Genomic DNA, 16,320 nt, shown 5'->3' with positions numbered 1-16,320 from the left:
TCACTCAGTCTGTTTTAGTGGCTCCTTCCGGCTCAAGCTGATGGCAAACCGGGCCTTAGGGGGAGTATACATTCATGCCCTCTCCCCTCCTTCCTACACTCCCACACATCAAAGGACCTCTGCAAAGGAAGGGGAATTTGTGCAAAATAAGGTGTCAGACACCGGTAAGCTTTGCCTCTCGGAGTGACGAGAGGCTTTCCCAAAGCTACAGCAAGCTGGGTTGTTTTTAATGACTCCTGCTCAAGCTGAGTCAACGTCTGCTGAGAGGCCCCATGGTAGGAGGACCTGCACCATGGAAAACATCACTGGTTTGGTCACATATAGACACACACTCACACAGACACACACACACACACACACACACACACACACAGAGGGGATGTAAAGTAATTAAAACGGAATGTTCCTATAATGATTAAAACTTTTCATTACATTTCCAGTAGTTGTTTAGCTGCTGTTGTTTGGCTGCTCAGTACAAATCTAAACATTTTTCCAGCTTCTCCTCATTGTGTGTTTGCAGAGATTGACTCTGATGGCCTTTTGGATTGGGGGACCCTGGGAAACTGAGTCAGCTGACAGGACAGGGAGGTCTGTAGCGGGCCGTCTCTGTGGGCTATGGGTTGGCCAGACGCCCACTGCACATCCAGTGAGTGACCGCAGCCTCCACAGCATAAACAATTCACTTCTGTAGGACGGCCAAGAGGAATCTGAGAGACCATTAGCCAGCCAGAGTGCTGCAGTGTTTTCAACTAAGGCAATGCATTTCTGTGATTCAATTAGAACACATTAAAAAGAGCAGGTAACAATGAAATAAAGCACTCAACAGCATAAAGTGTGTGGCAGTAATCAGTTAATTTAGGGTTGTCAAACATCATGCAGTAGGGGAATTTCTCTTCCTCATGCCTCAGGTTGTACTTCCTTGTTTACTGCTTCATGAACAAAAAAAACATTCATATAGTTTGTTTGATTTCTCTCCCACTCAAGATAGCCACTCAAAGTATGTTTGATACAGTACCTTGATAGGATCAGTCAGGTACGCGTAGCGTGATTAGATTAAAACAGACGTATGAAACTGAAAAGGAAGTCTGAGTCTAACCTGGGAATTTGTTCAAAACTTGACGGCTCACATTGGACTGTTGTTGTTATGTTTGATATAAAACAGCGACACAGTGGCTGAGATTCTAGTGGAATACACCATGATATTACAAAAATACAAAGGCAAAAAGATCACAATCGAGATTATACCAACAGATCCTTATGCAAACTTTAAAGACAACGGAAGCTGAACTGCTGGGTTTGATTTGAGCAACAAAACTACTTGCTTTGGAAAAGAGCATGGGCTTCATTCCAAATTGCATACTTTTCTTTTTACATTGTTGTATATACTGCAGCTACCCTTACAAAGTACGTATGGTTGCATGCAGTATGCATACTGTTAGGAATACTATTTTATCATAACACATTGAACTTTTGGGCCTTGGCTTTCTTTCAATAAGCTGTCATCTGGATCTCAGCTATATATAGACCTGTATATTGTTGGTGTAAGTCAGAATTTAGAGCAAAATGGATAATCAGTTATATAAGAAACTTAAAATTAATATGAATCCAGTAACAGTACACACATTGGATCTGTGGTAAAGTACTGAAAAAGTACAAGATCCAGAATGATACAAAAATATTAAAATGGGTAGCTTACGACACCAATTTCTATCCGGCAAAATATCATCAAAGATTATCACGATGGGCAGCAAAAGGAATATTTGCTTGGTGCGTGTAAGAAACCAAAGGGGAGCTGGTGAGTTTTGAAAATCTCAGAAGAAGATATGAATTAGATTCTCACGAAATGTTTAGATATTTTCAAGTAAGGGACTACTATAAAAAGGAGATCAAGTTGGATTCTCCCGGGGGAGTGAATGATATCATCCGAATCATAGTTAAGGCATACCAGGACAGTTAGCATAAGAATAATCTCATCACTATATCAAGGATAATGTACAAACAGTAAACATTCAACTAAATATATCAAGGTGAAATGGGAGAAAGAGCTTAATGTAGAAATTACAGAGGATGTGTGGCACAAAATGTGGAGGATACATCACTCATCCACTAATTCACGAATTTGGAGGGAGTTTACATGGAAGAATCTGATCCATTTTTTTATTACACCGAAAATTAAGAGTAAGCAACTGCACAGCCGCCAGAAATGTTAGCGAGGATGTGGATCTTTCAATGTAGACCACTGTCACATCTATTGGAAATGTCAAAGAATAACTGTATTCTGGGAAATGGTATGTAGGGTGTTACAGAAAATAGTAGGATATGGAGTACCTAATACTTGTTTAGTGCTTTATTTATGTAGATTCACAGAAGAGATTGATATCACTCATGATGAATATCTGATCAAGGTGCACAAATATTGAGGCTGCAGGAAGCACAACTGGACAGGAAATGGGAAAAATGGACCCTATACAGGAATCTAAACGCTGATAGTGGACTGGAATAATAATTGAAAGATATACCATTCTAAAAGATTGTAAGAATAATGTGCACTCCCCAGGCAGCTTTGTGTTTGATTTGCTTGTATTTGTTTTAATTGTTGCAAAAATGTATCAATAAAAACTTAAGTGACAAAAAATAAAAAAAATAAAAAATAAGCACCTGACGTTGGTACTTACTGATATTGATGTTAAGTACATGATGTAGTGCAGACATGGTTACATACTAGTAATGTTCCTGGGCCATTTACCCCGACCTCCTCCACACCCGGACTTTGTCGCTCTTTATTCTGCATCACAACCTCGTTGCTATGGCAACTAGAGGTCCCAGCCTAACTGCAAACATTAAAATGAGTTATAATAAGCTGCTTGCATAGACAAATGTAACAAATGCCTTCCTGCAATATTAGTTGTAAGTAAGTCTTTTGTCAGTGCTCTTCTTCATCTGTTTACCCTGACTGACCCCGGCTGTGGTCAATAGAAAAAATAGACTAATTCTTTCTTCAATTTGTCTGAAATCATTTTTATTAGATCTTCCAAAAATAACCAACAGAATCTCAGAATGTGCCTTGCATGCATGTCTGTCTGTGCTTCCATCTGTGCATCTGGACTACAAATGTTTTTTTTTTCTTTTCTATCTTTAACACACAAGTACAGCTGCTAACCGTCTGTCCAGTGAGGAGGAAAAATGACAACAAGGTACTTAAAACCAAAACTAACTGATACGAGCCCTAAAATGGGTCAAACTGTTTTCATTTAAAGTAGTGAAGGAATTGAGCTTGAGTCGGTACCTCCATGGTTATTCTGGGAGGCTCGAGGACCTGCATCAACACTGACGGGCCAAATCTTAGCAGAGACGAGTGCAAGCATTTCATTTGATTAAATTAACAAGGCAGGCATGGCTTCTCATTTCAATCAGACTGCTTCTGGGTCAAATAGGGTTGCTGATATATTTCTGCTCCTTGGTCTCAAAACATGATGGCCGAATTTAATCGGACAAGAATCTAATTGGCTTTACCTCCGAGTCTAGTATCGCACACAACAACAAGAAGTACTGATACTGAACGATAATGAGTGTTTGGATTGACACTTGCACAGTTGAGTTTTGAACTGGTAAACTGGAGTGAGAATTTTACATCAGCAGCACGTTCACAAAACTTATTTTATCAACGTTATCATCCGAGTTCTCTGAGTAGCAGATACAAACATATGTGGTGCATACTTCAGCTTTCAAATTCCTTTTCCCATTTCTAAAATCAAACTGGCAGCATTTTCATGTTTCCTCTCATCTTTACATCATCTTCCTCCATCTGTCCTACTTTCAAAACAACTCAAGTAAATCAATTCATGCTCCAGGAAATATCCAGTTTTGCACTGATGCAATATTTGTGCTGCTTTCAAGCATGTTTATGTCTTTAATCAGTGGTGGAAAAAGTCAAAACTCTTTCTTTTGGTTTAGTGGTTTTCTTGTAGCCTAATACAGCAAATGATGTGATGTATGAAATACAATAAGAGGACACATTAGTTAAAGGAGCTATATACGACTTATACCCCTTGTCGACCAACGAAAACATAGTTCTAGTGCTTTCGCTAACGTCACATGGAGGTAGCTGAGCCAAAATGGCGGTGGCTAATGGAGTTAGCAGTGCTAACGGTGCTAACAGTGCTAACAGTGCTAACAACTGCAACAGAAAAGGAAAGGATTTACATGCATTCACAGTTAACATGCATGCCAGACCAGCTACCAAGACAAAAAACTGAGAAGCTAAGATTTCAGCACACACAGAGGTAGTGTGACTTAATTATTTGCTCAGGACACTATTTATTTACATAGCAATTATTTGTTTACTGCTATATTATTATCCTGAATTCCATGTACCCCACCTTGTATTAATCCAAAACAATGCTGACTTTGCACTCGCAACAAACCACCATAGTGTTTACTTGTTCAACATGATTAAATAATGAAGGAACATTAAATCAGACTCAACTGGCTTAGCTAACGGCTAAACCATCTTTCACTCTCTTGAGCAAGCATTTTCTTGACTCATAAAACTTGTTTACAACACAGCTATCACCATCATGACACAGATTAATTGGCAGTATATTTGAATGTGATTTCATCTGCTTGGCACCCCAGTCAAGCAGCTGCGCCAGTATCCTCCATAGAGGAGGCTGCAGATTTTAGGTCACTGTGCTTTCATTGTAGCTTTGATTTGCAAACATGCTCAGCAATATAATTTTCATATTATGATTGGTATATTCATCCAAAATAAATAAAAGTTATTTTGATCCAGTGTCAGACACAACAAGCTCAAGGTTCACCATAAAACTGTCAGATTTCCTGCCAGTTCAACAACAAATGTGCATAACACATTAAAAATGGCAAAAGATACACACATCCTTAATTTGGGAAAATAAATAACCCAAAAATATGAGAAACAACACATTGTCTGACCCAAAGTGGGTCAATTTCATTAATCACTTAAAAGTTTAATTAAACAAATCTTCATTAAATTCATGCTCTGGAAAATATATAAAATATTTAAATTCTTATGAATAAGAAAATACACTTACATAATTCCATTTTAAGAGAGCACATTCCGATGATTAGAAGATGTAGTAGGCCAAAAGTACATCAAATGATACACATTACTAAGTTTAGTGTGATCTTGTGACTAATAATAACCGAGCTACAACTTCACCTAAAAGGGAAGTGGTGGAAAGGAGAATTGGAACTAGTAATCCAACACAACAGTAAAATGTTTAGTTTCCCTTAAAAATTAAATTTCCATACATCAAGCCTGCATTCTCAACTACACTATGAGAGTATTTTCTTTTCCATTACAGTCCCAGTTTGGTTATGTTTAGATTAGGCAACAGGTGGTTAAAAATAAAAGTAAAACCTAACTAGGTTAGTGATGTGAACAAGTCGATGTTGACCTTTGGGTGAAAGTCTTGTGTGTGTTTGACCCTTTCAAACCACCCTGGACTCCAACCTATGCAGACTTATGTGGACTTTCATTAGAAAACACACATAATATGGGAAAAAATACTTTCCCCTTGAAACTGGCAATGTAGTTTTGTTGCATGGAAACGTACATTTTAACCAAGAAACAAAGCAGATTTATTTCTTATCATTTGACTCATACACACCAAACTTCCAGAGAAGAAGAAGGGTCAGTTTCAGTGCAGCTGGGAGAAGGAACCACGTATGATTGTATTGTTCCAGCCTGGCCTGGTTCTGGCGAGTTTGGCAGAATAAAGGATAAAACACCAATTCGATTGGTGTTTGATCACTATTGTCAGACACTGGTCCGTCTCCCTGCTGCATGCTGAGTTCAGCTGTGGGGCAGGGACTGTGTGGACACGGCTGGATTAATCCAAGCTGTGTTTTGGTGTTATTGCCGTAGAAACCTGAATAAAAAAAAGCGGGTGTCAACTTGATGACTTCAGAGAAGGGGGCCGCCTGTGTCTGATAGCAGCACTGAAGGAACTTTGGAAAGAAGTGGACAAAGTGACTGATGAGTGGAGCAAAAACTGAAAGAATATGTTGAAGCTAAAAGCAAGATATTAGAATAAGCATTAAGGCTAAAAGCACACAAGTCCCTTTCTCGAAGCACTAGGTAAAATCCCCTGAATTTTAACATAAAGTATATGTTAATGAGTGCAAACAACCCTCACCTATTATAAGGATTAGCAAATAATGTTATCACAGGTTTATCTGGAACAAACAGCACGTACTTTGCCCCCATAAAAAGCAAGGAACAGTAAAAAGTTGATCTGAAGCAATCTCTTTGTAAAGAAGCCTACTTAGTAAATTGTTTTAAAAAGTCTGAGCCAAAATGCCAGAGAACACCTTATTTGTAACCAGTCAACAAACAAGCTATTAACAGCTATTAACATCATGTAGTTGGACTGTAGGTAGCTAATGGTGTTTCATTTCCTCAACATCGTTACGCTTACTTCCTTATACTTATTCCTCCCACCATTACCCCTGGATCTATGTGAAAAAGCATTGATTGATGGAGGATCAAGATGATTTGTCTTGTATTTACAGTCACATGCTGTCTGAGTATTAGCCACCAAGAAAAGTATCAAATATTAACTTGCAACTGGTTAAATTCTGGTTGCAAGACACATTCACTGCAAACAAAGTGTCATATTAGATTTTTCGCAACACGTGTAACACTGTGATAAACTCTGCTCGTCGGTCTCTCGGCTCTGCAGCATTCTTCTGATCAAAGGCGAGCCTCTGTTTCTCCCTGTCTTGAAATCATATGTGATTAATATCTACTGAAGGAGTAGTAAGTCTAAGTCAACTGGATTTGCTGTTTTAGTCTTGAGGACATTTGGACTTCATCATTTGCTTTGCTGGTCTTTACGTGCACTTCAGTGTCTTATGTTAAGGTGCATGCTCATTTGTGTTTACAAGTTCCTGTCTTAGTGTATTTGAAAACTACTGGGGTGTGGTAGTTTTAAGGGGCTTCGCACATTCTAGCCACTTATCACATGCAGCAACACTTTGCAGAGTGGCATAGAGCATGGTTTAACTTGAAGATTGCATGCTTTGCTTACCTAATTTTAATCTATTTAACTTGAAGGATAGAATACAGCAGCACTCTTAAGCCCAAGCAGTCATTCATTCAAAGACAACAGCGATGCAAAACAGACTCAAAAGTTGAAAATAAATTAAACATAATTGCTATAATGTTAGGGTGGTCAAAAAGTAAAATCTCTGTCAGTCCTGTAGTCACTTGAGGGCAGAAAAGAGGTCATATACTAGTGACAGGAAGTGTTTTTTTACACTGTGGGAACAGATGTGATGTAGGAGGAGCTTGAGGTTGTCCAGTGGTTTGGACATGGCCAGAGAGCCTGCAGAGTCCACTGGTTATAACACAGCAGCAGCAGCAGCTTGTTGCACTATTTAACACGCCTTTAGCTAGAGAAGATGACGTCAGTGGAATCAGCTGCTGTACTGTATGTTTCAAGTTTCAAGTATTAATGTGTCATATGCAAAACAACTACAGGCATACTACTGCTATTATTATAATCCCATTATCTAACAAACAGTATTTTGTATAATGAGTAACTTTTGGTATTTAAGGGTATTTCTACACTGGGATAATCGTTACTTTTAATTAAGTAGAAGATCTGACTACTTTTTCCACTGCTTATGTATATACATGTGTTTGGGTGGAGTAAAAATCAGCAGTTTTGTCATTATGACTCATCATGAACTACTGTAGGAGAGCATATGTCTGCTGTTTTTCTAATCCATTTCGTCTGGGGTTTCTTATTTCTTTCTTTTTGGACAGATGCAAAACATTCATATGTTTTGCATCTGCCCCAAAAAAGAGAAAGGCATGCTGCTATAGCACAATTAAATATTAACCAGGTTTGATGTGATTAGAACAAGGAAGGCAACATGAATAGACAGAAGCTCCAACGTCATAAGGAAAAAGATAAAATGCTGCCAATAAGAAAAACTAAAGTATCAAGTGTTTAAAAAGTGGTTCATCCTAAGACACTGAGCCACAGATTGAAGTATTAACTTTTAAAAAGTTACAAATACTCAAGCTGTAAAGGAATCACTTAAGCGGCTGTGGCTCAGTTGGTAGAGCGGGTTGCCCACCGAACGAAGGGTTGGTGGTTCGATTCCCTAACCATGGCAGCCTACATGTCGAAGTGTCCTTGAGCAAGATACTGAACCCCAAATTGCTCCTGATGCTGCGTTCATTGGTGTGAGAATGAATTACCAATGGTGGCAGGTGGCACTGTTTAGGGCAGCCTCTGCCACCAGTATGAATGTGTGTGTGAATGGGTGAATGAGCGCAGTCTGTAATGTAAAGAGCTTTGAGTGGTCGCAAAGCGCTATATAAGTGCAGGTCCATTTAAGCATAGTTCCACTTTCTTTTTCAAGTTTGTCCTCTTTTATCTTCGCTCTGCCCCAACTATCGAATCTCGCCTTTATTCATCTCACGCTTTGTCTTTCCCAACACTCTTTTCTTTCTCCCAGTCTTTCTTTAGATCTGTGCTGTCTAGATGATATCCAGGCTTACAGCTTGGCCCCTGGAGAAATCAGGCAGTTTTTTTTAGCTGAAACATGCCAATGGGCTCTAAAAATCTAAGTAAATCTTTGTTGTGCTTTTTTTTTTATAAGAAAGGGCCTTGGTGTACTTGAGCAACTTTATCTCGATTAGGATGCGGCGCATGTTACTGTAGTCCCTGTAGACGAACGCTTGAGCTGAAGGTTCAACATTTTGGCTTAGTTGATGTCATGAAATTGGGGTTTGTGTGTATGTGTGTGTGTGTGTGTGTGTGAGAGAGAGAGAGAGAGAGAGAGAGAGAGAGAGAGAGAGTGTACAGACCAAAGTCAAAGAAGTGGGAAGTGATAAAAAGAGTACAATGGAAATAAAAGTTTGAGGCATAAAAAGCCATTGACACAGATATGTGTCAATTAAATTTAAGAAAATTACATTCCTTAACAAGTGAACATATGAGGAATTACTGTAGAATGTTACAAAATTGACAAATGCTAATAATGTTATTAGTTGTTATTATTAAGACGAATTAAACAAGTAAGACACTTTGCATGACAGTTTTAATGTACTGGAATGTTAACAACTTCCCTTAAATGATTTTCAATGGTGACATAAATGTCTCTGAAAGCTGCTCCTAAAATGGCTCACACAAGAATGTGACCAAACTCTGCCCTTTGCCTAAGCTCTTAGTCTCTTCCTTATTGTTTTTGGTTTTACAGCCAGCAACTTTATTGTTTTGGCACATAGACAAAAGTAGCAAGTAACCAGTGAACATAGAGAAATTTCCCTCAAGAGTTAGATGGAAACAAACAACCTATGAAAAGTAGGGGTTGGTTTAAGAGGTTTAAGTGTCCTAAACCTGCATTCTTTCTAATGGCCAGCAGGGGGAGACTCCATTTATTACAAAAGAAGTCAATATGAAAATTACCCTACTTCTCACTTGATTTATTAGCTCAGTAAACATTTTCCAAATGAGTTTATGATCTCAATCATTAGCCCCATGTTCAATACAGCATGTTGTTTATTGTGTAAATTATGGTGCCATTCAGAGTAAAATAGATGATAAAGCAGGGTTTGCTGTAGGGCGCACTTAATGCCACCAACAGCCAAATGCATCGTCCTCTAGGTATTCTGAGGTGTGGGACATTTATATACCATGCAGATTCATGTTTAAGGAAAAGTGAAGCTTTACAAGACTCCACAGGCTGACGGGAAAGAAAGCGACAGACTAGAAGCAGCTGCTAACAAATAAAAACTAACTAGCAATGCCGCCTCAGAGTCACCCACATAAAAGCTCCTCTGCTTAGTTATTATACCACAGATAAGTGGCCAGGAGGGCTGCAGGGAGAGTAAGAACTAGTGAGTGTGCATATGTGTGTGATTATAAGAGAGTAAGCTACTGTTCTCAGTACCATTTCCTTTAAAGGAGTACCTGGTGAGAAAAAAAACACAATACAAGTCTGATCCAGAGCTCCTGTAACCAATAAACAAAGCCACGTTTGATGTGCTGTAAATGAACATAAGTGAGACCCAGAGGGCGAAAAGGGCCAAACTCACATGGAGCACTGCACTGCCACAGATCAGGAAGACCGTCTTTCTTTTCATCATTTTTATAGCCCAGTCCAGCTTCCTGAATTACCCACACTGCACTTACTCCCCGTTGGCAAGTACAGCCCATGACACACACACACACACACACACACACGCAGTGAACGGGAGACCCCATGCCAGCCCTGATGGCCTACATCTTAGCCTGCCTCTGCTGAGCTTATGGGAGGTCAAACCCACTAAACCTGCTGACTCTGTCAAATTGTCATGCTACACTGAAAAGCACCTTTGAAACTCTAATTTTCAACTGATATTACTCAAACTGCACCATTTATTTTGACTGAGAGTCAGTTGGATTGACATGATTCTTGCAGTTCACAGACCATAAACACCAGCTCTGCCAGCACTAGGTTCCACATGTTAATAAAAATTGAAAAAAACTTTTTATGCAACCAGTGGTATTTGACACCACAGTACACCAAATAATACAGTGCACCCAAACATTTTATGGTTGTTGCTTGGTTTAAAGCTGAATTTGAGCCTCCAGTCCAAACATTCCAGCCACAATAGATCAATCAGAGATCAATAGGCCTACAGATAAATGACTACTGGACTTCTTTTTGCAACCAGTGGAGTCGCCCCCTGCTGGTCATTGGAAATAATTCAGAATTACATTGGCTTCACTTTGGAACCAGATGTTGCTGCTTGATATGAACCACTGTATTGTTAAAATCAGCTTCAAAATGTCCATCAATACATCTTTCAGTCTGCCTCCATTTGTCTTACATTTTATTTTGGCAGAGATCACAGAATCAGATTAGTGTTGGAGAAGACGACTGACGCTGGAGGCAAGAAAAGCAGCCATCATCACAGGCCTCATTGCTGCTTTCCAGGTTGAAACCCAGCTGCAGAGAATGCAAAGCCAGCATTGTGAATTCAACATAGACATGCTTTACCCAGAAACTGGTGGGATCCATAATAAAACGGAAAGCAAAACAAGCAAGGGCATGAGGTGGAAGCCACTGATTGACACATAATAAACACTGGAGGCTATCTTTTTAAAAAAAGAAACAGACATTTTCATTCCCTTTATGGCAATATTTAAGGAAATGTTCAATTATTGCTATGCACTTGTATACTAAGCCAGCAATTGTATAAAAAGTGCTTTAATCATCTCTTTTCTGAGGTGTTGAAAGAGTTCGTCCTCTACTGTGACGATGATTCTCAAACATGACCCAACACAGCTCCAGGTGGTTTCACTAATTTGATCTGCATCTCTGGCAGAAGGTGTGAGTATCAGTGACATGAGCTGCTGAAAGTTACTCATCTGGAATGAAACATGCATGAGTCAGGTTTGAGATAAACTGAGCATATCCTGGATGCTAAACAATGACTTGCCTTGTCATTGGCCTCCCTGAATTTTCCCAGGTTTCCCTTTACTGAACCTCCTTCACTGACTGCCTGTGGCTGTTAGTTTCTGATTCGGTGTCCTGGTGCTACAGAAGAGCACACTCCAGTCTTTATTTCAGTCACACACACCAATTCATTCTCTGAACCCTCTTACTACCAGGTGTGCATCATCCACCTGCCCTCAGCTCTCTTATGAGTTACATCCTCATTACTCAGGCCTTCGGAATGTCTTTGACTTATATTGGAGATCTTGTCTTAAACCAAAAGTGGTGATTTGGAAACTCTCTAATGCATTGTATAGTTTATAGGCAACCTATTCCCAGCAACAGCAACCAAATAAGTGAATCCAATGCAGAAGTGCTTTAAACTTGCAATGTTTTTTTATATCCAGTAGGGGGTGACACCACCAGTGGTTGCAAAAAAAAGTCTGTTGATTTATTACCTCAGTTAACATTCTCATAATCAGTTTATGGTCTCAATCGCTAGTTTCAAGTATTCTTCAAGACAATATAATGTTTATTTAGTCGTTTTTGGTACTAAAAGACACTCTAAGGAGTCGGCTATTTATTTTGAATGACGATTACCTCTTGCAAACGAAGCTAGCTAGCTAGCACTAGCATTAGCTGATGATGTAGCATCATTCCAGCTCCTGATCTATTTTATGAATGCTGGTTGCAAAAAAAACATCATGGCAACAGCCATAAACCAAGCTGGCGATGGCCAAAATGCAGAACTTGAGGCTTCAAATCAACAAATCAATTTGTGGTGTCAAGGGGATGTCCACAATTTAAATTCAGTCTATGATTCCCACAAAAATAAAAACAACACAGTTAGAGATACAAGTAAACAATTTGGTTTCCCTGTGTAATCAGTGTAATCTTGTAAATTCATAAGCATGATATTAAAGGGATAGTTCGGGGATAGTTCGGATTCAGTTCCCATAGAGGCAAAAAATATTCAACTTACAATCATTTAAGACAGAGAAATATAACACATATTGAGATGCTGAAACCAGATCACATTTACCTTTTTTTGCTTGAAAATTAGTCAAGCAAGCAGATTATTTTACTGTCAGTCATCTAATCAATTCATCAATTTATTATTTTCAGCTCTTTGTGTGATGGTTAGATGAATGAACAAAATGCAACCCTGGCTATTTACTCTGAGAGAGAGTGGGAGTAAACAGACCGAGCTGTCTAGTCAGCTGGAGAACGAGAATGCTGCAGCACAAATTTCAAATTGTGATGATCCCATTCCGGTTAAGCCAGTGCCTCATTGTTTTCAGTGATGGTGAGGGGGATTTGTTTGTGTTGGTCCACATGTTATGTTTCCCCACTAAGTGCTGAGGTCTTTAGATGACTAACCTCCCCTCTTACTACCCTCTGTGCTTGCTTTCTTTAGATGTCCTGACAGCAAGGTGAGGTGCACTGCGTGGCCACTATAAAACTCTTTGTTTATGTCGATCAGGAAGTATTAAACAGCCTTGCTCATCCCTCATGGACAAATAACCACAGGAATTTCAGGAATGCTGTGAGAACAATGTTGCTGCTATTGGAATTCATCAGTGGCCACAGTGTAAACTATTTTATAGAGCCCACTTGGATGGCGAGGCAGTTTGGGATAAGCCACACATCTTCATATTCTGGGGGACACAGGGTGCATTCAACTCTGAGGACTCATTTCCCAAAGGCTGCTTACTATTTGACAAGACAGTCTGTTTGTTTTGGTAGGCTACTAATTCACAGGGATATTAATCATCAGTATAAGTGGTAGGTGACCAAAATCCAGCCAATGTGTGTGTCCACTGACCAATCACAACAAACATCAACACACTAGAAGATGTTGTTGATGCTTTAAATATGGTCATAAGACAATGCATCCAAACTCTATAAATGTCATGTGTGTATTTTTTAAACATTTATCACCAACGACTGTTGCAAATTGGTTGTAAAGCAGTCATTCCATAAAGATGCATTGTCAGCAGTGACATGGAGACACTCGAGAAGTCAGCAGCTCATGTTATTGACACAGAGTTTTAAAAACAAAAAAAAAGTCGTCTTACCTTTGTGCTTCTCCATTCCCTCGCTGTTTCACCTTCTTGCCCCTCGCTATCCTCCACTCATAAAATCAAACAATCCCCAAAAAGTTTGCTGACAAGTTTGTGAGAGATGGGACAGAGAAATGCTGCGGAATGCAGAGCGACGCTCCCGTTTTCAACAATACACACTGAGTGAGTGAGTGAGTGGCTGGCTGCTGTAGACACTCTGAGAGTTGACGGAACAACAGCGCTCTCCTCGTCTTCCTAATCTAGTTTTTGCCGCACCTCCTCCCGTATGCAGCATCCACACTGCAGCTCGGTTCCTCCTGCAAAGTATTAAGACCTTCAGGTGTCATTCAGATTTTCCCATGGGTCCTATAACAAAGCTAGGGAAAGTTTCCGCTGTCTTTTCTATATTTATTATATTGTAATCAGGTTCATATTTCGGGTTTTTTCCTGTTAAAAAGTCGTCTTGGTTTTAGAACAAACGTGTAAGCTGTTAGGACTGAATAACTGTGATTCCTGACAGAAATGTTGGTTAATTTTGGATTAAAATACACAGTCACACGCAAGTTAGGGGTAATAGTCTGCCAGATGAGAGAGGAAAAGACTTTCTGCACAAAAGACTTTAGATATCAATACCCAGAGGCAAATTTTTTCTTTGTACTTTTACGCCACAGAAAGAGGAAGTTTTGAGCCCTCCGCGGGAGCACCGTGACCGGGTGGAGGTATGAGAGGAATGTCAGGGAAACGCTACATGAAGATGATTAATACGCATGACGTGCATGCATCAGTCTGAGTAGCAGTTGTACGTTGTTACATACATGATGCAGACGCAATCAAAGCGATTATGTGGCTGAGTGGCAAAAAAGCAAGATCAGAGTCCCACTTGGTCACAGTTAGTTACTAATGCACCAGTCACGCCCAAGATAAACTAACTGCAGCTATAGAAAACAAGTGGTAGTCCTGTGATGTCATCTGATGCTGGTTAATGATACACTCTCTATAGGATAACTGCAGCAGACAGGAGGGTAGGGGGTTGGGATCTTGTCTTTCAGACAGGGTCCTCTTCATGTGACTGTTCATGGGACTTTAATGGCTTGTGGCATTCTCAAAGGTGCAGTGGTGGACTCAGGCTGTCAAAGGTCCAAGGGCAAAACAAATAAAAAGGGCACCGGCTGCATGGAGCATCCAAAAGTTTGTAGCATGTAGGGCAGCCTATAAGCTTTTTATTTCCTCAAGTTTAAGGACACCTTAGAGGACACCTTATCACGTTAAATCTATAGCCTGAGTCCTCAAAGGTGCAGTGGTGGATTCAGGCTGTCTAAGGTCTAGGAGCGAACAAATAAATCATGTTTTATCTATCAGAATGGCATCAAGGAGTCCACCAGTGCACAGATGACATTACAAATGACTTCCAAATAGATTCCAAGTGTGATCAGTTGTTAAGACAACATGTGTTTGATTGATCACATCATGTCTGGGTGTCAGCGATTTCATTCATCGAAGCAACAGTGTCTAGTTTTGAAAGAAGGTTCAGCTCGTCAACACATCCAATATTTGTACTCATCACCTTGATTTTTAACAGTTAGGGTCACAGGGTCAACTGACTCAATGGTCAGACAGCATCCTGAACAAGTGGTCAGTCATGTTGGCTGGACAAGGTCAATATCAGAACTCAACATTGACACAGCAGAGGCTGAGAACAGAACCAAGGACTTTGCAACTGCAGTACTTTCCACTTAATGTGCACAAAATATTGACATAATCAGGTTATTTCCAAGCACTTTAACCGATCCAAATGCAAAAAGATACAAAGACATTTGAACTCATGCCATAAAAAAACTAGTACTGCTAGTATTAAGCATCTGTGCTACGTTTTCGTAATGCATACACATGCAGGCAGTCCTATACCTTCCATTCACTTTCCCATGACTCAATCCTCTGAAGCTAATTTAGTTGCTAAGAGAGTAAAGAGTGTCTAATTCAAATCCCGTGCATATACTTTCCCAGCTTTGATTTCAAATAGTAACCGTTTGTCAGCCAGTTTCTCCAAAGATACAAATATTGCCACAGGGGATTTTTTCTTTCCTATCACACAACAACACTTACTGATACAATCATATTTATGAGCATTGATGACATTAATGTGTGTCCTCATGTGTGGGAATTTGAGCTACACAAGCAGCATTATCCACTGGACATTTTCTCATGTGAAAATAGCAGAAAATACAATGTTATGGTTCAAGATTACTTTGATCTGTATGCAGGCAGAATTTTTCTTTATGTAGTATCTTTAACCCTGAGAAAAGTGTTTATGAATGGAAGTCTTATTAGTGTAAGTAGTAGTAGACCAAGTTTATATGCATCGCTACACGTCCGATTTTCCGATAATAACATTATAAACGGTCTATTTTAAAACCAGCCACATCATTATCACGTTGTATAACGCTATATATAATGAGTCATACCAGCCTTTAGTAGGCCCTATATTTATAATAATAATAAGTGCTTCAAAACAATACATTTATTGCAATTATTCTTCTTAATTCTTTACTCATAATAATAGCTAGTTTTCATTCTGAAGAAATATCTGACTTGTTTGTCTTCATTTATTATAAGAAAGGCTGATACCATATTTAACAAATACAGTTGGACTTTGAGTTTAGTTAGTTTCCGAGGCCAAGAACTAACTTTCTGGCTCAATATTTTCTTTTTGTTGTTACGCACAAACACAAAAGAAAACTTGCACTTGCACACACGCAAATCTTTTCACCTTCTTCTA

At 39.4% G+C, this 16,320-nt stretch overlaps 1 protein-coding gene across 1 annotated transcript in view; it reads right to left on the bottom strand.

The window, feature by feature from the left end:
• Positions 1–13,743, bottom strand: part of afap1l2 (actin filament associated protein 1-like 2) — a 46,035-nt gene extending 32,292 nt beyond the window's left edge. The window contains exon 1 of the mRNA XM_059324368.1: positions 13,560–13,743. Within this exon, the coding sequence (XP_059180351.1) occupies positions 13,560–13,575 (16 nt within the window). The 5' untranslated portion in view covers positions 13,576–13,743. The remainder of the gene's footprint in view (positions 1–13,559) is intronic.
• Between the last annotated feature and the right edge of the window lie 2,577 nt (positions 13,744–16,320).

The sequence above is a fragment of the Centropristis striata genome, chromosome 21 (assembly GCF_030273125.1).
Source record: "Centropristis striata isolate RG_2023a ecotype Rhode Island chromosome 21, C.striata_1.0, whole genome shotgun sequence".
NCBI lineage: Eukaryota > Metazoa > Chordata > Actinopteri > Perciformes > Serranidae > Centropristis > Centropristis striata.
This window is presented reverse-complemented; position numbering and strand designations above follow the sequence as displayed.